At 58.1% G+C, this 25,415-nt stretch overlaps 1 protein-coding gene and 1 long non-coding RNA gene across 9 annotated transcripts; one reads left to right on the forward strand and one right to left on the reverse strand.

The window, feature by feature from the left end:
- Positions 1–4,271: 4,271 nt before the first annotated feature.
- On the reverse strand, positions 4,272–23,518 carry AMZ1 (archaelysin family metallopeptidase 1). Of its 8 annotated transcripts, XM_074313997.1 has the most exons (8): positions 22,751–23,504; positions 21,797–21,965; positions 16,889–17,386; positions 16,132–16,299; positions 12,298–12,426; positions 11,857–12,026; positions 11,265–11,441; positions 7,745–9,002 (listed from the first exon to the last, which is right to left on the reverse strand). In XM_074313997.1, the coding sequence occupies exons 3-8, from the start codon at positions 17,190–17,192 to the stop codon at positions 8,478–8,480; spliced, it is 1,473 nt and encodes a 490-aa protein (XP_074170098.1). In that variant the 5' UTR covers positions 17,193–17,386; positions 21,797–21,965; positions 22,751–23,504; the 3' UTR covers positions 7,745–8,477. The 8 variants fall into 8 exon arrangements, with proteins under 8 accessions (XP_074170101.1, XP_074170098.1, XP_074170095.1 ...); XM_074314000.1 differs by lacking the exons at positions 7,745–9,002; positions 21,797–21,965 and adding an exon at positions 4,272–6,233 and having other exon boundaries at positions 16,889–17,119; positions 22,751–23,518; XM_074313994.1 differs by lacking the exon at positions 21,797–21,965 and having other exon boundaries at positions 16,889–17,119; positions 22,751–23,506.
- On the forward strand, positions 22,746–25,412 carry LOC141567326 (uncharacterized). The gene is made up of 2 exons (XR_012489933.1): positions 22,746–22,883; positions 24,782–25,412. It is a non-coding gene; the product is annotated as an uncharacterized LOC141567326 (long non-coding RNA).
- Positions 25,413–25,415: the final 3 nt, after the last annotated feature.

Here is a 25,415-nt window from a genome sequence, read left to right on the forward strand (position 1 = left end):
GTCCTGCTGCTCTAGGTTCTGGACAGGCCGAGGAGAAGGCCCAGTGACTGACCCGTGACATGTCCCAAAGCCAGGGCCTGCTCTCATGGGTCTTCTTATACTCCCATGTCTCTCCCCCAGAACTCTCTAGAACTTGGAGGCTGGTTATTTAGTGTTCAGGATGGTATAATAAAGTAGGTAGGTTTGATTTCCACACTGCTGTTGGTGTCTCTTCAGGTGAAAACTTACTTCAGACCACAAGCAGGTTACCAGCTACCGAAGTCCTCTGGTGCGAACCTGGCCCGACCTGAGAATGAGGTTCTCGTTTTGGAGCTGGTTACAGGGCAATGTTTTTGCTTCAGATGGTTTTCTTTTTATGTGTGTGTAACGTGACCCACAGTAAAACCGTAGAGCCACTCCTCTGGGGTCCTCAGTCGGCCTGGATTTCCTGTTGGGCCGGCGGACAGGACAGCATGTGGGTCAGAGGACGCGGGCTGGCAGAGCACTAGGCTGCGATGGTGGGGAAGGGCTCTCCTCTCCTGCCTCGTCCTGGCTGTTCAGGCCTGTCACTCTGGCACCTTCTTGTCTTTGTAAAAGCTGACGTGTGTCACCCACATGAACAAATCACAGGTGCTCAGTCAAGGGGAGTGCTCTGCGGGCTGCAGCCTGGGCTGCTCTGGGCCACCATTTCTGTCCACCTGGACTGTGCATCCCAGCTGGTGAGGCTGCTGAAGCCCAGCTGCCCTAGTGCTGGAGCTCGTTCAGGGGTTTGCCTTCCCTGCCAGCTTCAGAACAATGTGTGGGAAAGGAGGATGGAGACCAGCGTTGGGACACCCCGTCCGGTGTCTGCAGGCTCTGCCCCAGAGGGTCGAGGCGGGTCAGTGCTACTGCCCCAGGTCTGAGAGCACTGGAGGCACCTGTGGGGCTGCCACATCAGCACCCCGACAGTGCCACGTCCCGCTGTACCCTGGGGTCCCCCTCTATTCAGTAAGTGGCTCCCGTCAAAGCCTCCTGCAGCCTGGGGGTGACGCAGAAGGTCCCCCCAGCACCATCCATCACAATGCCCTCAGAAAAAGGTGAGTGCCCACCCAGTCGTCTAAGACTCAGCCTGGGATCACACAAAGTTAGCCAGATCTGCCCTTTGTCGGGCTAACAGAGCCGGTCCTGGAGCTCAGACTCAGCCACACCTTTCCTAGAGTCACCTGCAGGCAGGAGGGCAGAGCGCGCACTGCCCTGGCTGGATGGTGGATGGAGAGGGTGGGGCATGTGGATGATCGTCCCTCCTACACACACTGCCCGTTTCCGCCATCGTCTTTCCTGTCTGGAGTTTGCCCGTTAGATTCTTTAACAAGCCTGTTTGTGAAGAAATGTGGAATAAATTTCTGTTGAGTCTGTCCATCTCCGAATCTTAATTACTTTTTGACCTGTTAAGCAAATTATTTAAAACGTTGCAAATTTCCTTTTTTTTAACTCCATTCAAACCAACTGAGACTGGCCTGTGGCTGTCTGCTGACAGGTGCAGCCAGGAAGCTCAGGGCTGCGTGCTCCACAGTACTCGTCAGCGCCCTGATGTGTGGCCGCATTGCATCCGTGCCCACTGCGGGGCAGCCCTGTGGAGGGGACGGTGCAGCAGTGGCCTCTGGCTTTAGCGTTTAGTGTCCCATCACAGCACCTCTCTTAGAGGTTCGCTGCAGTACCCCCCTGCCCGGGACGGGCTGACGTGCGCTGATGACCCCCATCCCTGAGTACCGTGCACCTGGGGGAATAGACCTCGTGACGTGCAAACTGTGCTATCCGGCTGCAGTGGTTCGCTCAGCATGTTTGATAGATAACGGTTTCCATAAATCCACTAAGATTTGCCATGATGACATCTGTTTCCCTGGTGTGTTGCAACCTGTCAAAGGCTAGCTCCTAATGTCCCCACTGCAGCTGGACAGTGAGGTCTCCAGAATGGAAGAGCGAGTGACCGTGGGTCCTGGCGTGCATGCTTGGGGCAGGCGCCTCCAGAAGCAGAGGTCTCCTGCAGGTTTTGTTGCATGTGTAGCACTCATGCCATGTGCTGAGGCCACCGAGCAGGAGTCAGGTGAGTGGGTTGTGACCATCTCGGGCTCTCCGTCGTCCTGTCCCCACCTGTCCTCGCAGATGCCGGCTCCCGCAGCCAGTCTCATGGACTACCCAGTGTTTATTCCACAGACTCGGTCATTTTCCAACTTAGTGACCATTACACGTCCAGACCTGTAGCATGGGTGAAATACAAGAAAGCGGCTGAGTGGCGATGCTGACCTATAGTCCAGGTAGAAAAAATTCTATAGGTGATATTAGTATAAATAGAAGTGATGCCCCCTCCCAAAACAAAAAACAAAAAAAACTAGCCTTTTTGTTGTATCACATCAAACGTATCAAAAACTTGACCCTGGGAAACACAGAAATGGAATATGCATCTATGAAGTGACTCAGTTTGGTAAATAAGGTATTTTTACCACCTCCAGCAGAATGACCTGAATATGCGAGGAGCTTAGAGAGGGTGCAGGTAAGTGAGCTGAGACTCCAGCCTGTCCACATCAGCAAGGCTCATTCTCCAGGAGACCCTGGTGTGGAGAGCAGCATGACATCCGTTTCTAGAAAGTGCCTCGCTGGGAAAGCTGCCCCACACAGTGGCAGCGCCAGCAGCCTTACTAGTGGGTTCCAGCGGGCCCCGTAGGGATTCTGTATTAAATTCACATGATGAATGCTGTTTTCAGTTAGGCTTCTAGAATTTCATCCTCTTCCCTGAAGGTTTTTTTCTTAACTCAGGCTTATAGCATATGTTAATTTTGAGAATGAAAATGTAATGTATGAGCATTACAGAAAACATGAATGTCACCGAATCTATTCTGTATATCAGTCATCCGCAATCCCAGTGCTGAGACGCTGACAGGCAGGTGTGCATTTCCACTTGGCTTCCGGACTTTGGAAAAGGAACGGTGCCGCTCAGGCCGTCCAGTACAGTCGTCACTGAAGCTCCCGTGATTATGATGAAGCTGCTGCCACGGGGCTGAGCAGTCTGCAGCTCAGGATAGTCCCCAGCCTTTCTGAGGCTTCGCTCCTGCTCTGAGTCTGACAGGCCGGGGTTGTGCTAACGAGCTGTGCATCAGACAGCCACTTCGGGGAGACGAGGACAGCGAGGGGCCAGCCCAAGGACAGGAAGAAAGAGGAGGTAAGTCACCATGCTGACCTCTGCCTCCCGCACGAGCCCCATGGGCCTCAGTACTGCCCTGCCTCAGGTGTGAGGGTGGCAGCAGGGCGCCACTGTCCCCACCGCCAGGGCCTCTCCCGTGGAGCACTCGGGAACCGCCCAGGCCATTCCCAGCAGATGCCGGGGCTTCATGCCACGGACATAAAAGAGACGTCTCTTTGTTTACCCCTCATCCTACACTTTTTCCTGCTTGTGGCTTGAGGGCAGGTGGATGGAGCCCCTGTGCGCTCCTGCCTGTGACCCGAAGGGGCTCCTTTCTACGCACAGGCTCCGGCTCAGCCCCCTGGTTTCTGTGACTCCCCTGTTTAACCACGAGGGCCAAGCTTCCTCTCTCCCCCCCCCCACAGGCTGAGACAGGGAGCAGGTGCTGAGGGAGGGTGCAGCCATGGGTGCTGCCCGCCCAGCTGCCCCCGGCCACATGCCTCAGCTGCTCCGGCAGCTCCTCCTGGTGACAGGCCAAGTGGCAGTGACACTCCCTTCAGAACTTGACACTTTAGACAGTGTGGCAAGAAACGGTGAGAATAAATCGCCTTTTGCTGCTAAAAGTCTGAGCGTAGGGAAGCGGGCTGCCAGGCGGCTCCAGACCAGGTCAAGGCCGCCCGGGAACCTTCTGCTCTCTTTGACCTCGTGGCCACGTGGCAGGTGAGTGTGCGCCTACGTGGTGAGCGAACACAGCTTCCTGAGCCCCCAATCGTGGGCCAGTGAGAGACCCATTAAACAGACAAGTGTGGGTGCATAAAGCACATAGCTCGGTACTGAGGATGTCAGTGGAACCAACAGGAAAGCGTGTTGGCCTCGGCCGAGAAGTGACATTGAAGCTGCCCTGGGCAGGGGAGCAGGGGTCTGGCCAGAGCCTGTGAGGGGAACGGGGCCCCCTGAGGAAGAGGGGACAAGAACCCTGGTGACTCCAGGCCAGGCCCAGCTTAATACGACAAGTGCCGTGATTAAAATGCTCGGGTCACGGCCATTTGGGGCGGCTCACGTGGAACCAGGTTGACTTCGTGTCATCTCAGAGGTGGTAGGAAGGACACTGCATGGTCTTGCACATGTTCACAGGGATGATCGCTTTGGTGGCCAAGGGGGCAGGGCAGTTGCCTCTTTTAGTTTGTTTTAATTTTATTGGGGGATATTGGGAACAGTGTGTTTCTCTAGGGCCATCAGCTCCAAGTCGTTGTCCTTCAATCTAGCTGTGGAGTGCACAGCTCATCTCCAAGTCCAGTGGCCGTGTTCAATCTTTAGTTGCAGGGGGCACAGCCCACCATCCCATGTGGGAATTGAACCGGCAACCTTGTTGAGAGCTCGCGCTCTAACCAACTGAGCCATCCGGCCGCCCCTCAGTTGCCTCTTTGATGAGTGAGTCTTGGGTCACCCCTGGTCATCATGGAGTTGGGCGGATTGGACTGAATACATAGTGGCCCCAGGACATTACTTGGAAATTGCTTTTTAAAATAACCCCTGACATAAGCTGTTTTCATTTGCCTCTACCTGAGAAGCTGAGTTCAAAAGTAAACCTGTTATTCTGGGTCCTCATTAATGAAGGTGCTGCCAGACGGTGCTGGAAGGGGAAGGGGTCTGTCGGCCATTCCTCCAGCAGCTCTCAAAGCCACGGTTCTTTACGGCAAAGCAGGGGCATTTCCTGAGTTGCTCTGCAGTGTGAGGGTCCCCAGCCTGTCATTCTGAGGGCCGCAGATTGACAGTTTCCTTGAAGCCGGCTTCCTCTGTGTTCAGCACCCCCAACACACGGAGCAGGACCAAGCCGGGTCCATTGGAGACTCGAGTGGGAGAGCAGGCTGGGGTGGGGGTCAGGCGCCAGGGGCACAGGCCCCACTGACCGGCAGGCTGAGGCGGCCGCAGCTCAGGTTCCCTGGTCCTCTGTCCGCACAGGATGCAGATATTCCTGCTGGGGATGCACCCTCTACACAAACAAGCCCAGCAGCCCCGCCTTTGTTTACATTGGCATAAAAGGCATCGTGGCCAGCGCTTGCCGCCCACCCAGCCCTGGGCCCTCCAGGGAGTCTTGAGTGAGGGTGTCCCCCAGGCCCCAGGCAGAGCAGGTCTCCAGCCGCCGAGTGCCTCCTTCCTGCTCTGACTTCACAGCGTGCTTTCCTGAGACGCGGAGCCCCGGGGTCTGCACTTCCGCCCCACAGCTTGGCAGCCTGGGTTCAGTGTGGGCTTCCTGGGCCGCAGCTCGGGAGGGGACATCTGCCCAGGAAGGGGGACGTTCCCGGGCCTCTGGACCGCTCAGAGGTGGCGTTTGTCTGCAGAAGAGCTATCCTGTCCTGCAGGGATGTGGGCCCAGCAGCCGCTCTGCTCACCGGGGCTGGACAGCGGCTCCTTGTGGCCCCGTGCGGGACCTTCCGTGTGTGTGCGTCCCTGGAGTGCTATAGCCTCTCCTTTGAACTTGGTGGGATCTAAATTTGGACTCTTAGCTGTAACATTAGCTGCTTGGCTAAGCCAGTGTGTGTTTATTTTTTTCCTTGAAGCGCTTTTGGAGATTCCTTTCCTCCCAGAAAGGTCTGAATCAGCTGTCCCATGGGACAGTATTAGAAGGACCACATCCCTCCTCCCAGCCCCACGCTCTGAATATGTCGGGGCCGGCAGCAGGGTCTCGTGCTAAACTCACTTTCAACAGGGTTTACATGGGGTGGGGGAGGGGAAGAAGGTTCTGGATGATTCTCCTCTCATCTAATGATGAGTTTGCGCCTTGGGGAGGAAAAGGGAGAAATGACAGGCCAGGAAGCAAGAACTTGGGGCTGCCAGAGAGGACTTGCCACCTTAGATCGGGACCGCGTTTCTCAACCCCCTTAATCAAAATGCAGTTGGGATGTGTGGGTCTGAGCTCTGGGAGGCTCCTGTAGACTTCTGGCCCGTCTCACAGACGAACAGCAGTAGATGAGGTTGTGACCCCAGAGTATTTTTAGCTGCGTTCAAGCGACTCCGCCTGGTGCCCTGAGCTGGGTGAGTTCTTGGCAGGGACCGTCAGCAAGCTTGGAGGTTTGTCCTCTGAATCTCGGGGTCTCTGGACAGATAAGGAGCCGAGAAAGCAGTTGATTTAGTACGTTTACAAAAAGAACCTCTGTTCCTAAAAGTTTTCTTTTCAGTATGTCCCTCCCAGCAGCTATCTCAGAGAATCACACTCCATCTGCAGCTGATGAGGACCATGGAGGGGGTTCTTGTTGTCAGTGGGTGTTCCTTCCCACTTCAGAGTGCTTTTTTGGGACACTCGTCACAGTTGAGAGCCAAGGGCCATGGGCACAGATAGATGGTACGTGTCCCCTGAGCTCCCTCCCTCTGCCTGAGCCAGGCTGTGTGTCTCCGTCACCTCTGTTAATCTTACATATTTTCAGTGATTAACCTCTTTGGAAACAGCAGGAAACTGGAGAACAGGTGAGATTACCCTGTTTCCCCAAAAATAAGACCTAGCTCGACCATCAGCTCTAAGGCATCTTTTGGAGCAAACATTAATATATGACCCGGTCTCATATCATATCATATGACATTATATTATATAATATCCGGTCTTGTATTACAGTACAATAAGACCGGGTCTTATATTAATGTTTGCTCCAAAAGACGCATTAGAGCTGATGGTCTGGCTAGGTCTTATTTTCGGGGCAGTACAGTATGTGGCAGGTGTCATGGCCAGTCCAAGCCGTCGACAATGACTGGGGCAGGTTTTTCCTAAATGTTTTCCCATCCTGCCTGTCCTTCAACACCCTTGCCAGCCTCCCGCGAACCTGGGTGGGCCTCTCGACCACCTTAGTAGAGGGCTGTGGAAATGAGGCTCCAGGACTTTTGAGGCCCAGTAATGAAAGGCTACGCCGCTTCGGCCTGTCTCTCAGATCCCCGCCTTTGCAAGCCAGCCACCAACCGCCAGGAAGCTGGGCCGTGTGGACAGGTCTGGGGCCTCAGGCCTGGCCGAGCACCCAGCCTGGAGGCAGACCCTCTGGCCAGGCTCTGCCTGCATCACAGAGCCCCCAGCTAAACAGACTGTTGGGGTGGTTTGTCACGGCCATAGACACCCCCCACCACCACCAACGCCAGGCCCTGACCGCCTGTTCCCAAGTCACATTCTCAGCAGGTCGGCCCGGCTCATTTCTGCTGAGCCAGCTCGTCAGCTCCCTTCTTGTCAGTGACCTCTGGGTCACTGTGCTGCCTCTGTGAAGCCATGCAGAAGAGAAGTGGGGACCAAAGAGCTGCATCTGTGCTTCGCTGAGTCCAGTGTGTACTTACCCTGCGCGTCTTTCCGGGACGGGTCCTGGGCTCCTGCCTGCTGGCACAAGGAGCTTCAGGCTGCCTTGCGTGAGTGGGCCCCTCCTACGTCTACATTTATATTTTGTACCATTTTTCATAGAAGGCTCCAAAACTGTATAAGCTACCCAAAAAACGTGTGAGCGGCCCCTTACCAGATGGGAAAAGTAGCTGTGACCCACTCATCGCGCCATAGGAATTCTGTCGGGACCAGAAGGTTCTCAGCCTGGGAGTCTTGCAATGCAGGCAGACGGGGCACTGAGAGTGAAAACGGTCCAGTCACCAGGAAAACAATCAAATGTGTATGCACATAAAAGCTTCAAATGACGGCAGCAAAATTTGACAAAAATTAAAGGGAGGCTAACATAGTTCTGTCAGTTGCTGAGAGAACAGCGGCTAGAACGAAACAAAGAAATCAGGACAGACAGAGGCATGAGGAACATTAACTGGCCAGATCCCAGGCCACCTTTGTCAGACACTGTCCCAAGAGGCAACTGCCTATTTCACCAGCAAGTTACAGCAGGTGGGGCCCTGCCCTGCCCACCTTCCCACCTGCAACACTGTCAAAAGAAGTGGCAGAGTTCCGTGGCACACCCTCCAGTGGGTGGTGGCCATCCAGAAGTTTCTCGGAGACACCACGTGAAGTCCTTAAGGACCAGACTGCTGTCAGCAGGCAGAAGGCACCCCTTTGTGGGGGGACATTGGAGGTAGAAACAACGCCCCCGATTCCCTCGAGGAGAGACCCCGGCTATGGGCCTTGGGAGCCAAGTTGGCAATAGCGCGGCCCCCTGCCTCCTTCCACCCATGGTGACGTCCAGGCTAGGGTGGGGTCTGGGAGCAAGTGGTCAGTAGGACACAGGGCCTAAGAGCCGTCTGAAGACAGATTTTCCTCAGCTTCCCTAGAGACACCACCCCGTTACCCCTGGGGACCCACAGCGTCCTAGGTCACTGGACAGTGACAGGCATTGGCGTCCTAGGGAAAGGCAGACATTGCACAAGACACAGCACTGGGCTAATTGTCCTCGGCCTTCCAACGACAGGGAGAAGCGTCCGCCCTGGACAACTGGCGCGTGCTCAGCCTCTTCCTCAGGGAGGACAGCTTGTCCCCCAGCACCTTCCGCAGCCCTGCGCCGTGTGTGCCGCAGGCCCGGTCCCGCCGCACAGCCGGGAGCCTCCCCGTGAACATCTCCCAGCGGGCCAGCGCGTCCACGGCTCTGTCCACCCGTGCCAGCTCCTCCTCTGTCACCTCCCTCTCCAGGGCCTGGATGCACGTCGCCAGCCACCGGCTGTGCTCTGCGATGGCCTCCGAGGCCGTCAGGGAGTCCAGCCCGTCCTGGGGCTCCAGCTCTGCCGAGAAGGTGTGGGTCCATGCATCGGGAGTGAGGGGCTCGGACATGCTGGTGCCTGGCTCCGAGTCGCTGTCACAGCACAGGCCTGAGTCCGCGCTGCACGGCGGGCTGTCCTCCGACACGGACGGCTCCCCCGCCTGCTGGCCCGGCAGCATCCCCGCCACCGCTTGTGTCCAGGTGTGCAGTCTCTGCGAGGGAGAGACACCGGCGGTTTTCTCTGCTCACTTAGCCAAGGGGACCCCATTGTCCCCAGCTACCCAGGCACATGGTGGGCTCGTGACGCAGAGTCCTGACAAGCACTTTCTGAGATGAGCCAGACGCAACAGTTCGCAGGAGCCCACTCGCAGACTTGGGCCTCGCAAGCCCGCTGCTCAACCGCCGTCAGTCAAAGTTAAATTACACAGAGTTTACAATTCAACTTTCAAATTATATTAAAAGCAAAGGGAATAAATGCCCCAAACTCCAATCACTTCCTCGTTTCCACTGCACTTTCCTCTGACCACTGCTCTGGGTTGTCCCCGCCTCTCTGTGTGGTGACCACAAAAATGCGCTGCTCTGCCCAACGCTGCCTTCAGTGACAGCCAGAAACCGGCCGTGGTGACAGTAGTCACACCGTGGAAACTGGCAGCCTCCACGAATCAAGGCTTTGTGTTTACAGCTGTCACCAGCACAGGGCCACCTGGTGCGAACAGACAGCAGAGACCTTTCCTGTCCAGGTCCTCGGTCATCACTGTCACTACCAGAGTCCTCAGGAGCTGACCCAATGGCCAGGACTAACCAAGGCTCTGGGGACCACGCGGGCAGCTCCAGGGTCCTGCCGGGCCTCCCCCTCCTCCGAGGGGCACAGGGGCAGCCAGGGTCCACATGGGCAGCCAGGGTCCTGCCAGGCCTCCCCTCCTCCGAGGGGCATGGCTGTGACAGCTGCCCTCGTCCCCATTCGGGGGTGGAGCACCCCTTCCTCCTCAGAGCCCCCCCAGTCACATGGATGAGGCTTCCGTGGGGAAAGGGAGTGGGCCCGACATTTCAGGCAGTTCTCTAGGTGGAAAGGAGGGGCTACCCTCCAGGGCGGTCCAGAGGCTTCCCTGGGTCAGAGGTCAGGGGTGTAAGGGCAGGGCATACAAGGCCTGGATGTTCGTGTCAGATGGGTGAACAAGACCCAAGGAAGGATAGAAATGAGAATCCAGCCCTTTCTGAGACCTGAGGCTGACCTTGTTTACCTCACATGCGCCGAGAGGATCACAAGCCACTTCCTTCTGACACTGCACTGGTGACAACAGACAGCCTTGCCTGGACACTGATGACCGTGCCCATTCTGACCTCATGAGGACCACCATTAGCTCCTCTGCAGCTGAGACTCGAGGACCCGCCGCCTCCCTGCAGCCCTCCACCTTGGGCTCCCCACTCCAATAGGCAGGCCACTTCCTCCACGCTCCTTGTATTCTGTTCCCCTTGGAGCCGTGCAAGGAGGCAGTCTGTGACCTGGAAATGCCCGGCCCGCTAGTTCAGAGGGTATCAAAGTGGAGTCCCCAAGCAGCGCCTGGGAACCTGTTAGAAATGCAAGTCCTCACCCGGCCCAGAGGCACCGAGTCTGAGACCCGCACCTGAGTTCAGCACTGGGACCATCACCGAAACCTGGACCGTCAGCGAAACCCACACTTTGAGACCCGGCTGCCTGTCTCCAAGAGGAACAAATGGGCTTCCGGAACCTCCAATACGGTGGAATTCATTTAAAGCTTTTGGCTTAAAATTTTTGATTTTGAAATTAAGCCGAAGCTACTTGGTGATAGGCCTCTTTGCCTTTATTTTAAAATCAGTGTTTTCATCCAAAGGTGGGTTTAAAGATAAAAATAAACACCCACTGCCTTTGAACTATGAACTCAGAGTAAAATTTCTGAGTTCATAACCTATGAAACCTATCGCAGGATAGGGTTTCAACCTGCAGTGGAGCAGCTGACTCACTTCCTGGGGCCGCGGGTACTGTAGCCCGGCGGTGCCTCGTGCCGCCAGGAGAGGGCGGCGTGGCCACGCTGGCCGCCACTGCTGTCCCCTAAGTCTGTTTCGGCTTCCTCCCGAGGGGCCTGCCCTTCCTCTGGGCGGCAGCGAGCGTGCAGAGAAAAGTCGGCGCGGGGGACCACACCACCCGTGTGCCCTTTCGCAATACAAGATCCCGTGTGAGCTGAGCGCCAGGACAGGGTCCTGCACTGAGCAGTGCTCCGTGGACCTGGCTCTTGTTGACGGAAACAAGCCAGTGCCCCTCGTCCCTCCTGCACCGTGCTACCTGCCCCGGCCTAAGGACGCTACGTGCTGCCGGTGAGGCCAGTAACTCCCGGAGAGCTTGACACAGTGACAGCTCCCAACCCCCACCCCAGCACACAAATCTACAAACGACACCCCTCCGTTCCCACTGACTCCCTGGGGTGCCCGCTCTGCAGGCCAGGAGCCCAGCTCACCTTGTACCTCTCCACCAGCTTGAAGCCCAGGATGTGCTGCAGCTTCCGCAGGCAGATGGGACACAGGTCCAGGGGCCGTCGCAGGGCCTCGTCCAGGCTGAGCACCCCCTGCATGAGGCAGCGTAGCCAGCGGCAGCTCCCCAGGCCGAGTAGGTGGCAGAGCTCGTGGCATGTGACCTGAGGGAGAAGGCCCCACTGTCCCTGCAGCCTTGACCCCTACCACCCAGGGCAGCCCCTCCCGCCCCCACACTGCCCACACAGGGCGCGGATGACAGCTCTGGGCTGCAGGGACGCAGGCAATCTGGTGTGGAGCTTGAAAGCAGACAGACGGGTTCAAATCCCAACCCTGCCACTTCACAGCTGTGTGACCTTAGGCAAAGGACTTGGTGTCGCTGAAGTGAACGATCTCCCTTGTCATTGGGAGGACCAGACAGTGTAAGTGGCTGGACACGGCCCAACAGCTATCCGCTCGTGTCGTCCTGTCTGATCCCTGGAGCTCTCCAGCACCCCCAGGCCTCCCGCTGGTGCCTTTCCTTGCTCCCATCTCCTCCAACCACTGTGCAGCGCCCCTGCACCCGTCCTCCAGGCCCACCTTGCAGCACTGGACCATCGCCAGGGTGCTGAAGCATAGGGTCCGGCCTTCGTCCCGCAGGGTGGTCTCGGGGTCGTCTGCCACTACCTGTGCCCTGGCCGGATCCAAGGCGCTGGGCCTCACCTTCAGGAGCTCCCCCGAGAACCGGGCAAAGCTGCAGATGCCCACCTCTGGGGAGGCAGTGAGAGGAGGCTCCAGGGGCAGCCTTGGCCTCAGGAGCCCAGGGGCAAAGCCACCCAGGTCCTGAAGGCCCGGCCCTGCCAGCATGTCCACGTGACAGCGACCAAGGGGCAGAGTCGCAGCCTGAGGGGCTTGGACGGGGGCTGCAAGTTCAAGAGCAGCTGTTTCCATGCACACACGTTCCCCAGGATGGGGCTCTCGGGTGACAGCCAGGAGGGGTTCGACGCCCTCGCCTGTGCCCAGGGTGGGATGCCAGCTCACCATGCCCCGGGAGGAACGTGCCAAAGGTGAAGCTCCAGGCCTCGCAGGGGTACAGGTCGGACAGCGTCAGGCCCAGCATGCACAGCGCGTCTCCCGGTTTGCTGTTCTTCAGGAAGTCCAGGATACCCTCTGGGATGGGTGGCAGAGGCACGTGAGGAGGAGGCCGTGACCCCGTGTCCCAGCCCCGGGCCCAGAGCAGACACACTCTGTCACCCTTCTTCCTCTGCCTCAGACCAGCCCTTCCCAAAGTCGGACATGAGCTAGTGACACTGTGAGAAACGGTCAGACTGAGCAGCCGGGCAGCACAGTTGGAGTGGGGATCACCGGCCTGGGCCTCAGGGTCTCCGTGTCCCAAGCTGTTAGGAGAGCTGGGTGGACAAGGTGTGTCCAGGGTGCTCAGTGCCATCAGAGTGAGGACACCTGAGAGAACATGGGCCATCGAGTCTGGTGTTCAGAGGGACAGCGCCACCGCAGCCACGCGGTAGGGGGGACGAGCTGCCTGGCCAGCTGATTGACAGCCCCAGAGACACCCACGTCCTACACAATGGTCCCTCGCGTGCCAGAACGCACTTTGTGATGACATTAAAGGCCTTAAAATGGGACCGTTATTCTGGATCATCCAGGCGGAGCCAAGGACAGCACCAGGTTCCTGGTCGGAGGGAGGCAGGAGCTCAGAGCCCTGAGGGAGCTGCGCTGCCCACTGTGAAGGCAGAGGGCAGGGCTCAGCCACAAGCCAAGGTGGAGGGGTCCCTCGACTCTCCCCAGAGCCTGCCGACCCCTGGATTGTGGTCCCCAGAACCGTATGACAACGAATGTTCTTTAGCCCTCTGTTTGCGGTGACTTGTGACAGCAGTGGAGGGCACTGGTACAGCTCCCAGGGGCGTGGGTGCAGCTAGACAGGCCGAGGCCGGGGGCTGAGCCTGGAGCAGGGGGCAGTGAGGACGAGCCCGGAGCGGAATGGCCAGCGCGGGCGACACCGGGACAGGGTCTCAGAGCGATGGAGCAAGGAGGGCGAGGAAGCCACGCAACCCAGAGAGAAGGCGAGAGACGTGTTCCAAGGGCTTTAGATAAAGGAACGAGCGTGTGGGCAGAGTGGTGTGGATGGGAATAGCAGCTTGCAGAGGTCCGCTGGGATGGGCGGGGGCCGGGTGAGGGTGTGGGAGCAGGGCGGCCTGCTGCAGGGCGGGGAGCGAGTCCCCTTTGATTGTACTTCCTCTGCCAAACGGAAGCAAGGCCAACATTGGAAAGGAGCAGGAGCCGTGAGGGGCAGGGGCGCGGACCCCTTTGGGCTCATGGTCACACATGTGAGAGACCCCTCGGCGGTGCATTTTTCCACAGCTGCCATGCAGATGGGAGTTGGCCTGCCCCAGGTGTGCACAGGACGGGGAGGAGGGCAGGAGAGATATGATGAAGCAACATGAGACCAGAGGACAGGAGGCAGATCGGGGCTGAAGAAGGTGGGGACCCACAGGTGGTGCCTGATGGACAAAGCCCGTTAGTCAGGGAGCTCACTAGACAGGTGAGCTGGGCAGTCAGGGAGGCCTGGTGACTCAGACGCCGAAATCCCCATGGCAGGCGACGCGGCCACACAGCCTCAGCCTTGCTGTCCAGAGGGATACGGATGAGTTGGATGTGCACCTGAATTCTAAAGTTTACTGATTTTAAAGTAAAACAGATCAAATTGATTTTAATATTACTTCATTTAACCTAAAGTAGCCAAAATATTATTTTAACGTGTAATCAAATATTTAAAAATTAAAAGCTTGTTTGCACTGCTTTTCATACTGAATATTTAGCCCCATGTGCATGTTGCACTTAATGCATAGCGCGTGTCGCCAGCCACATTTTGTGTTCAGTAGCCACACGTGGCCAGTGGCTGCTGCCCTGGACAGCACAGGTCTAGGGTGTGACCTTGGAAGTGAGTGGCTGAGGTCTTGAAAGAAAGGCCAAGGAATTTCAGCTCTTAAGGTGACGATGATGGTAGTTATAGGTTGAATTGTGTCCCCCAAAATACATATTGAAGTCCTCATTTCCTGTACCTGAAACGTGACCCCGTATGACAGGATCTTTGCAGATGTAATCGAGTTAAGAGGGGGTCCCTACCATGGCCCTAATCCAGTAAGTCTGGTGTCCTTATAAGAGGAGACAGACACATAGGGAAGAAACGGTGTGATGACAGGGGCCGAGACTGGAGTGATTCAACTGCAAGCTGGGAACCCTAGGCCTCCCGGGGCCTCCAGAAGCTGGAGAGGCAGAAAGGACCCTTCCCTGGAGCCTTCAGAGAGAGGACGGCCATGCTGACACCTTGGTCTCTGAGACAATTCATTTCCGTTGTTTTAAGCCACCCAGCCTGGGGCACGTTGTCACGAGCCCCAGGAAACTAGTAGAATGATCTAAAGCAAGCCGATCTGACCGCCAGAATTTAACCCAGCGTAACCTCTGGGCTGTACCTGCTTGTTGACCCTTCCAGACTCCGTGCAGCCCCTGAAGTGTGGGTCGGGGCAGCCGTTGGCTTACTCGGCAGGTGGGGGTAAAAAGCATGGAGGCAACACTGGTACCTCGTACGCTCCTGGGGCAGCTAGGACAGACACTTGGCGTCTCCTGAGTCTGTCAGAGGCACGAGTCAGGTGGAAGCCACGGCAGGCGTGATGGCACTGCATGCGGCATGGAGGACAGGAGGGGTGGGGAGACTGGGGGCCAACAGGCAGGGAGCCCCAGGCCCTGCATCTGGGCACGAGCCACGGCCCGCCATTGCTCTCTGGGCCCCACTCCAGACCCTCAGGGATGGGGGAAGGCTGTTCCCAGTGAGCAGGAGGGGTCTCAGAGTGACCAAACCTGAAGCCTGGGACACAGAAAGGAACATGCCACCATCAGATGGCACCCATCCCAGCCAGGACACCCTGTCAACCCGGAAACAAACTCCTGCCTGGAGAAAAGTCATGTCATCCCAGGCCTCGACTCCTCAAAAGTTAAACAGTAAGTTCTCCAGCTAACAACCAAAACGAGACGCGCAGTGAGGCAGAGACGGCAGGCAGGCACCAGCTTGCCAAACAGGAATCACCCAACACAGGACGAAAAGCACTGTGTTCATGGATGGAAATGCTGACCTCAGACATTTTAGCAGGGAACTGGAAACCATAAAAAAGGGGCGCTGCTAATTGGAAAAAGAATCCAGTAGAAAGTAGAGAACTGAAAAACTATGGTAACGGAAATTAGGAACTCGACACACGGTATAATAGCGGATTGGGTGAAGCTGAAGAGAGTAAGTGGAGAGGATAACTCATGGGCAAAACACAGGAAAGAGAAGGTAGAGAGGCGAGCAGGAAGGACTGGCAGGAAGCCACGGGCGCAGGCAGTGTGTGCAGGCAGACGGCGGCTGAGCACCTCCCACACAGATGGAACCGTCGGTCCCCTCGCCCCAGCCCACCCTGCGGACCTCCCTCACCTTGAGTCTGGGCCTCATACACCTGAGTGCCCAGCCCACCTGTGCCACCCAAGCCGGCTCCCTTTCTCCAGCTGCCAGCGGCCCCAGGGATTGGAGGGGAGGGGGCTCTTTTAGACCTTGGAAGGCCTGACCCAAGCCTGCTTGCGGGCTCTGCGTGCCCTGGAGTTTCCTGGCAGACACTGGGCTGTACGGTCGAGTCTGCACACACTCCTGGGTGGGGAAGGAGCCCTCATCTTCGTCCTCCTGGTCAGAAGGCTGGGAAATAGATGTTTCCCACCAACAAGAGGGACGGACAATCCTTCCTTCTCCTGGGCTCCTTCCTCCCACCTTTGCCGTCCAGAAAAGACCTTCTGACGAGTGGGGGTGGGAGGAGCCTGCGCCACACTCACCTGTGTGCAGCTGCAGCCTGTCAGAGTCCTGACTGGGCCGTGACGAGCAGCGGATGGACGCGGCCGGCACAGAGGGCAGGCACCTGACCTGTAGGCCCAGGAAGAAGGCCTCCGTGCAGCTCTGCAGGGAGGCCAGCAGGGCGCTGCCCAACAGCCCCTCACTCAGATCTGGGGGCAGAGCAGACCCGTCAGTCCCGCCTACTCCCCAGAGCAGCCCCCCAGGGTGCCCAACACTAAGGGATACCCTGCTGGCCCCGTCTATTCCCCAGAGACCCCCCCAGGGTGCCGAGCACTCAGGGATCCCTCGCTGGCCCCGCCTACTCCTCAGAACCCCCCAGGGTGCCCAGCACCCCAGAATCCCACCCTAGCACCAGCTTCTAGACCAAAAAGGCTGACTTGGACCTGCCTTTAAAGAGTGGTGAGTCAGGCACAGAAATGAGACATTAAAGCACATCATTTTTTAAAAGGTAAAATAATAAGAAGGAAAATGGAACAAAGGCCAATGCCCAGGTGAAGACCAGTGATCACAATCGCAGCTGGACAGGAGGCCCCCAATCCCTAGCCCCCCAGCACCATATTTCAGGCCCCGCCTGGGGTCCAGGTAGACACCCCGTGCTCAGTTCACGCCCTTGTCTCCACAGTGGGGTCCTGATGGCTCTAGGACCCCAGCTCTCCAGGACATGCCCTCCAGCTCTTCACCCAGTTGTGTGCCCCCAGCCCTCTGGGACACGGGGTACATGCCCCCCAACCCTGGTACCGATTGGCTGTAGGTAGATATGCTTCCGAGCGGGGCCCCGCCTCCTGGTCAGCAGGGCAGCGTGGAAGGTCTCAAAGTCCTCGGGGGCCTCGGGGCGGCTGAGGAGCCAGTCAAAGGCCGTGTAGATGAACGGGGTGCAAAACAGGGTCCTCTGGGGACTGTAGGCCTCGGCCAGGAAGAGCCTTTCAGCCGGGGAGAAGGCAGACATGTAGAGCTGCTGCAGGGCTGGGTCTGTGGACACCAGGGCGTCCTTCAGGGCCCGGGGGCCGAGGCTGAACTCCTGGGCTGGCCGGCACTGCAGCATGGTGGGCCTGGCCACTCAGGAGGGGCAGAGCTGCTGCAGCCCATGAACCCCCAGGGGACAGGGACAGCCACAATCTTGTCTAGAACCTTCCCGAGGGCTCCCTGCAGATGAACACTGGGGGCCGGCTCTGCCTGGCGTTGGGCCTTCTCAGCAACAGCGAACGGTGGCGTGGACACCTCTCGCCCGTCGGTGCCCTGCAGGGGACATGCACGCTGAGCGCTGAGGCCTGTTCTCAGACAGGGGTAAGGGGCCTCATGGGGCTGTCAGAGGGAGCCCGGGCCCCCCAAGACACTGCACTTCCACCCAGCAGAGCCAAAGGATGCCGTTTTATTTCATCCCCCTCTGGCAGGCTGGGTCCTTCACCAGCACCCAGTATGGAAAGGGTCCTTCCCCACAGCATGGACACGTGTTTCCCCAGAACGTGGCTAGGCCACAAGCCCTACGGGAACCCCACAGAGGGGCCCACAGGCCTGGTGAGGACAGCAGCCCAACACCCACTGCCCCCCCCAACTTTGTCCAAGCCCCAACAGGAAGACCACCCACCAAGGGGCCCCTCCAGGCAGGACACTGGCTGCTCCAGGCCCGCTGTGATCACCATCACCCGTGGCCCCCCGCACCTCAGATCCCAGCCACAAGCTTTCCTGGCAGGGCCCATGTGCCCAAGAGAGGCAGCCATGATCCCCGAGTCCACGTGGCCAGGCTGACCAGCCAGGCAAGCGTATGTGGGGAGGAAGACAGCCCCCATGGTGCCCAGACCCAGAAGTTTCCTGGGCACTCCCTAGGGGTGGGCACACATGCCAACCATGGAACGCTATAAATGGAGAGATACGCAAAGCAAGAAAGAGCCCTTTAGCTGTTGGGATAGACCAGGCAGGAGAGAAGCTACCATGGAGGGACAGATGGGCTGGGAGTGCGGTGATCAAGTCACCTTACAGACTGGAATTCTCCTCCTGAATTGGGCGTGAGGACTGGCGTATTGTGTGTGGGACAGAAACACCCTGCAAACCTACCAGTGAACGGCTGGCTCTGGTCACAGAGCCTGCTGTGGACTCTGTGTTATGTCTTGGTCCAAAGACACATGATCGGCAGGGGTCCTAGATGGGGTGGGGGATCCTCAAGGGACAGAGAAGGAGGGGTGAGGAAAGAGCAAGCGAGAAACCAGGGAGAAGAGGGTGCAAAGCGCAGAGAAAAGGGGGCTCAGAAGAAGAGAGCAGTACGTGCTGGCTCTTGATTTAGAACATCAAGCCAGGTATGCAAAACCTCTCTGCAGAGGAGAGTGAGGCCTCCCAGCCGGAGCTGGACAGCAGCACTGGGCCTTGTTTCTGTGAGTAGAGGGGAGGAAATAGCCACACTCCCTCCGCCAACCCCAGTTTAAAACGTGCATCCGGAAAATCACTTCATATGCACATACGCATGTATGTGTGTCCACCTGTGTATGTAAATACATATACATAGATACATAGAGAGGGAGATTTGGTATATAGAATTCATCAACTCTCCTCTGGAAAACTATCTAGCTATAACTTTTTGCAGGATATTATATACATATATATGTATATACATACACAGTTTTCCAGAATTAAGAGCTGGCTTCGATAAGGGGCGGGCCAGGATTGAACGCCCACTGAGATCAGTCCCAACACAGAGAGCTAGGTTTTGCTTTCTGCATATAATTTTTTTTACAAATTTAAGATACAATTACATGTGCAATCATATCCTTTTGACTTAGTACATTATGAGTATGTTCCCAAATCCTTAAACATTCTATAAAAAAATGCCATTTTGTAACAGCTTCCCCAAAACACCGTGATGAAAAGCTTGGTACATAACCCTGTGTTTCCATTTCCTTGGATAGATTCCCAGAAGAGAAGCTAGTCTGTGCAGATGTTTAAGGAATCTTGATTTGTATCATCAAACTGCTTTCCAGAAAGGTCATGCCAACTTACGACCCCCTCAGCCCCTGAAATTCTTAGTAGTCAATCAACAGCAAACAAAAATAATCACCAAGAGCCCTGAATCCCCACCATGCTCCAGGCGGGGCTTCATCGCTCTAGGATATGTGTCTAGTCCCGCCGGGCGTCGTGGGGTGTGGAGGCAGGACCCCCTGCTTTCCTGGCCCAGAGCTCACTGGACCAAGCAAAAAGGAGGAGGTGCCCAGAGCCTGCCCGACTTCCACCCTGCACCCAGAGCTGCCTTGAGCACCTGACACCTCGTGCATCTCACCAGCCTATTTTTGTATCTGGAGGCAGGTGACGTGACCCCCGCAAATGCTCCTGGCTCCTCTGAGACTTTCCACTCACCAACACCCCCACCACACCGAGCTGGAGTGAGAGGCCTAACCACCAACAGTCACCTCTAAATTTTTCCCTAGTATCATAGCTGCCTAGGAAGTACTATTTCCGTAACTCAGCGTAGCCTATAAATTGTGTGCTTGGACACCGGAAGGGTCTGTGTCACAGCTTTCTAAAGCAAAAGAAAACAAGACGGGCCGATGTCCTCAGGAGGCCCGAACCAGCCCCAGACGACACCCTCCTCACAGGCCGCCGTCCCGTGAACCCCAAGATGACTTTGCATCCAACACCTCATCTGAACTCACAACCAGCTGAAACGGAGCCACCAGGATTCACCGGTCTTATAGCCAAGGAGACAGGCTCCGAGAGGGAGGCCACATGCCCAGGGCTGCACAGCTCGGCAGAATCCAGACACGGTTCTCACGACTCCTAGGACAGTAGCCCTCGTGTGCAGGAGCAACTCCTGCCAACACCCACTCCCCTCACCACCTCCCAGACCCACTCAGGGGCGCCACTGCCAGCAAACACCTCTAACCCAGGCCAAGCCTCGGGAAATGAGAAATGCCTTTTTACCAAAAGTTCAAAGACCCCGCCACATCCATCCCAGGTCTGACTTGGACCTAAACTGTAAACCTCAGGCTCATCTCAGCAGTTCAGAGAGAACCAAATCACGTGGCATGGGAAGGGCCACAGCAGGCAGCTTCTCCAGGGCGCCAGAGGCTCGTGCAGGGGAACCAGTGACTACAGACCCTGCGACGGAAGGACCCCAGACATGGCAGCATCTGCAAAGGAGGCAGCCAGGAGCCAGCGCTGCAGTTCTCTGGTCGTAGGGTCCCCTGTACTGACACCCCTAGGGGCCCCCAAGAGCTCCTGCCTGTGTGCACTCTATCTCCCAATACTCCCTGTTCTGAACTTAAAACCGAGAAGTGTGTGACACACAAAAACACAGTCCTGCCTCCGTCAGCATCACACTCATGGGGGCAAATAACGTCTCAGGACAGTGACAATGGTTCTGACCTCACAGGTCCACTGCAGGGTCCCCGGGACACACCTGGAGAACAGCGTTTCCTTTCGGCACCCTCCTCCCTGGGACAGCTGTTTGCACACCTACGAGCTCCACAGAGAGCACATGTGTGTTTGGAACATCCACGTAGGACACCCACCCAGAGAAACCCCACAACGCCTGCCCCAGCTCACAGCCTCTGGCCACAGCCGCCTGAGAAGCGCTGAGAGCAGGGAAGAAGCGGCCAGGTCCACACTGGACGAGCCTGGGCTGGTGGCTCAGACCCAGCACACGGCTGTTGGAGCCTCTCCGTCCTTCCACATGGGTCCTACTCTCTCTGGGTCCAGACGTGGCCGTCCATCTGCCCGGACAGCATTTCCTCTCAAGAAGCCTGTGTGGCCTCATTCATCTTTCTGGGTCACTCCCGCCTGACCCTTCTATTCTGCTAGGTCATTTCTGCACAAGACTCGTCACGCAGAAGCTGGCCGTGTCCCAGAAGCCGGGTGCCACGGGAGGGAGCCGCAGTCAGGGCCAGCCCTCTCCACTATTCACCAACCTGCTAATCTTGGCAATGGTGGGTGCGCGGAAGGGAAACCTCCAACACCAGGCTGCCGGCTGTCCTTCGGGCTCTGCCACTGCCTGTCACTCTCCTCTGCCTATCACTGCAGGACAGCACTAACGAGCACGCGACACCTGCCATGCACCTGAGCTCCACTGCGTTGGCAAATTCCAGCCTCACAACCCTGTGACGTTTCAGGCGCTATTTCAGGTCACATGGCTGGGCAGTAACTGGCCCCCATTGCAAAGCCATGAGTCACACGGGAGCCCAAATTCTTAATATGCTAAAGGGGTTTCAGAAGCAGAGAAGGTCTAACTGTCGAGGTGGGACAGCAGTGGTGTCTCTGCCCTGCCCTACTGATACTGGGGCCACTGCCAAACTTTTCAGCCAGGCAGCCCTTCCTCTGGGGAGCCTGCAGCGTCCTCTCAGCCTCTGTTTTGCCCAAAAGCCGGGAAAGGGCATGTCCTGGCCACTTCCTCCCCCAGGAAGGGTCTGCCAGCGGAAAGGGCAGGTTGACCGGCCAGGCGAGCAAGGGTGGGTTGTCTCCAGCCTGGAGCCTGGACCCTAGTTCCCCCATCTGCCTGGACAGATGCCCCAGCCTTTGGGCAAGAAAGGACGCTCTGATTCTTGTCACTGAGTGCGCTTTACAAAACATGCCAGGAGCTGCATGGAGCTATTCATTAGCTGTCTGCCGGAACCTTCCAGACCTACTGATTTGCCCCTCGCAGAAAGAGCCCCTTGCAGTGCAGACCTGCGCTGTACAGGGTTTGAGGTTTCACACTTCTCAGAAGCCTTCCATTTGCTAGGAGGGGCACGGAGGGTTCAGACCACAGGTCGCAGGTCCCCTCGGCCTCCTGGCTTCCTGTTGAGGCTGCTGTCACTCGTGGGCACCAACTCCACTCCTGACACCGTTTCCTTCCCTGTGACAGAGGCAGGGAAGGACCCACATCTGCCCTCCTTCCAGCGCGCTCCCAACACACCAGAGGCTGGAGAGCAGCCCTCCAGGAGCCTCCAGGCTCCCAGGGGACACCCCCCACCGCCCACCCAGCTGGCCCAGGCCAGGAAATGCCTTCTTGCCTCCTGCCTGGGCTCTCCCCCTGCCCGTTGGCTCCCAGCGCCAGAATAGCAAACAGCACCCCGGCGCCCTTTCCCGGAAAGCGGATGGCCCCAGCGGTCGCTGAGTCCCCTCCCTTCCCCTTGCCTGTTCTGGGCTCCCCTACCGGCCACCTACCCTCTGAGACGTCGGGGTCGGTCCTGGAAGCCCCAACCCTGGAGCTGAGCGCAGCGCTGCACCAAGCCTTCCTCCTGCGCCTGCCGCGACCTCCCCACCTCCTGCCCCGGTGCGCCCTTCGTTTCCCCTCCGGCCTCGTGCAGCGGCTCGTTCGCCGCCGCCGGGGCGTCTTGGGGGCCAGCGCGGAGGGACCTGCGCTATGACCCAAGGCTTCCCGCCCGGACACTGCGCGCTCGGCTTAGCGTGCCGGCGCTGCCCACCACCACAGCACGGCGGTCCCCGCTCGGTCCCCGCCGGGGTCCCCGTGCCCCGGTGCTCCCCGCTGCGCGCCCCCATCCCCCCACCCACCTCGCAGCCTGGATCCTCCCGGCGCCCCTCTGTTCCCGGCCGCGCGCCAGACTCCTCTCGCTCCGCCGGTCCCCACTGCGCCCCCTCAGTCCTCCCACCTCCCCCCACTCCCCGCCGTGCCCCTACCTCGCAGCCCCATGAGCCCGCAGAGGCAGCAAGGACCGAGCACAGCGTGGACACTTGGCGTGGGCCACGAAAATCGAGGAGGTCCCGGCGTGACGTCAGCACGGAGCGGCAGGGACCGAGGCGCGACCGGGAGGCAAGTGTGAGGCCACCAGGCAGGAGAGGGGGCCACACCCCGCCTGCCGGTCTCACCGCAGGGCCCCTGGCGGGCGCACTGGCTGGAACTCCTGGGCCCCGCACATGGCTCACAGACCCTGACCTCTGCTGACTCCCTGCAGGGTGGGTGGGGTGCACCTGATGCTCCCAGAAATACCTGGGGGAGGACGGGGTTGGAGCCCGAGATCTTAAAGCTAATCAGGTGAGGGAGGTAAAGGCAGATGACCCCACGTGAGAGGTCATCGGAGCTCCCGGGAGACGGCACTGGCATCAGGGTTACCCCGGTAACGTGGGGGTGCAACTCCAATAATGACGCGCAGCCTGGCCGTGTCGTCACTGCCCCTGGGAACCCCCTCTTCGTGCGGCAGCCCTGCTATGAGAATGTAATTGCCATGTTTTTCAGAACGTTTTACATACCAGGCTCAGCATGCTAAATGTTTGACGTGTACCATCTTCTCTGCCTTGTAACAAGCCTGAGGCAACTGTCCTTTTTGTCCTCGACAGCCTCACCAGGAGCCCCACCGGGTGGGCCCTGAGAGCTTTACTGCGCGTCCACTCAGCCAGGTGTCAGGTGTCGGGGAGGGACCAGGCACAAGCACTGTGGAGGGGCAGGGAGCATGTCTATATGGGGACCCAGAGAGGAGGGGGTCCTGGAGGGGCAGGATGGGAAGAGGCCTTTGGACTTGGCGTCCTGGGGGCTTCTGGGGGCTTCCTTGGACGAGGCCGTGCTATGGAGGAGTGGGGCAAAGTCGCATGGGGAGGCCTGAGGGTGATGGCTGGTGGGAACTTGGAAGCCCAGACTGCTTTCAGGATTCGCGGTGTGACAGGAGGAGCGAGCGAGGGCGGAAGCTCAGGGGTGCAGAGAGGGAACGTCCTAGGATTGGGGTAGGGGCTGCCCTCGCCCCTGGGCAGAGATGGTTCATTCCACTGCACAGCAAACCCACACACCAATGGAGCATCCTGTTAAGGGGGCGCAGCTGCCTGGGTGGGCGGGGCCTGTGGGAGGCAGCTCTGCCCTTTGTTCTCAGACCCCTCCCAGCCTGGGGCTGGAATCCAGTGGGTGTCCTCCGACTGTCTCCCTGCCACCACAGCTGGGAGGGACCCTGAGGGACAGCCCTGGCACTGCGTTCCCAGGGGTGAGGCGAGAGGCTCCCTTCTGGGGTCAGGGACGCCTGGCCCCCCTCAGCCCAGCGGCTACAGGCTGATGGGCTCCGTACACTGGGCCCTGCTCCTCTGGGCTGCACCTCAGCCAGAGACTGGAAAGTGCTGTGTTCCCGGGACCCTCCCCCAGGCCCAGGGACACCAGGCCTCCTTCCTGATAGCCCACTTCCCAGGACCTGAGGCTGGTGGTGTGCCCATCACCCCCTGGGAAGCACAAGGATGAGGGAAACTTAAGTCACTGCAACTGGAAGTGGACTGGGCGGCAGGCAGGGCCCCAGAGTCCCCTAAGGCTGAGCAGGGCGATTTCGCCCTGGTTTCCTGTCTGTGGGATCCAGACAGAGGTGTTAACTGACGCAGCTACACTAGCTCTGGATTACGACTCAGGAGGCACAGTGAACAGGTGAGGTGGGGACAGGCACCCAGGCCGTGCCCAAGGTCACCTGGGTGGCCAGGAAGACTCCACCTCCTGGCCCCTCTAGCTGTGTTGGGGTCCACCTCCCAGCAGAAGCCCCCACTCCCCTGTACTTTTGGAAGCTCAGGAGCCCCTCCCTGGCAATCTACCGTGCTGGGGCTGGGCCATGGCCAGCTTCCAGGTCTCATTCCACTCCCCAGGGGTCCTGTCTAGGGGCAGTGGGCTGGGGGAGTTCGCTTGAGGGAAGGAGGGGCTCAGTCTCCACACACACCTTGCATGAGGGCCACCTTTTCTCCTGTGTCCAGGTCATCATGGCTGGTCAGTGGCCTCCTGCCAGCGGCCAGGAGGGTGGCACCCCACTCTGCCCACAGCTGTGAGTGTGCCAGGACCCTGTGCCACTACCCCACGCAGCAGAGGACTCCAAGGTCAGGGCGGAGCCCAGCCATGAAGGCGGTGTTACCACTCCCACGTGGAGACTCCCCAAGCTGCCCTTTTCCTTTGCAAACTTTTACGATAAGTACTTCCTTTGAGCAAGTGCTCCCGCTGACTGCAGCTTCCAGGCAGCCCGCCCACCCTGTCCTCCTGGCCTCATTCTGGAGAAATGCCCCCACGGATGGCTGAGAGATTTGTCACCATCGTCCCCAGAACTGCAAGGGATAGGCAATGATGCTATACCAGCAGATGTCCATTGTAAAGATTTGGAAAATTCTGACAAAAACAAAAAGAAGACCCCGTAATGTGACCATAAAGGGGGAACCTCTCAGCGTTTTGTCAGACAACCTTCAGATAACTTTTTTCTTCCGTATTTAAGTCTGTTTTTAAGGGACTTGCACTACGGCCTCTGTCCTGCGGGCATTTCTCTCGAGACACCCTCCTGTCCAGAGCCAGCAGCCGGCACCTCACTGACCTGCGCCATGTTTTGTTTCATGGATGAATCAC

Source organism: Rhinolophus sinicus, linkage group LG10 (genome assembly GCF_036562045.2).
Source record: "Rhinolophus sinicus isolate RSC01 linkage group LG10, ASM3656204v1, whole genome shotgun sequence".
Lineage (NCBI taxonomy): Eukaryota > Metazoa > Chordata > Mammalia > Chiroptera > Rhinolophidae > Rhinolophus > Rhinolophus sinicus.

Bases quoted from the DNA above. Each gene is read 5' to 3' on its own strand.
- AMZ1 (XM_074313994.1), bottom strand. From the start codon at position 23,174: ATGCCAGTGCCGTCTCCCGGGAGCTCCGATGACCTCTCACGTGGGGTC. The intron at 12,427-16,131 runs GTGAGTGTGGCG...CACCCATCCCAG, and splicing joins CAGGCTGCAGCTGCACACAG to AGGGTATCCTGGACTTCCTG. The intron at 12,027-12,297 runs GTGAGCTGGCAT...CTGCCTCCCCAG, and splicing joins CACGTTCCTCCCGGGGCATG to AGGTGGGCATCTGCAGCTTT.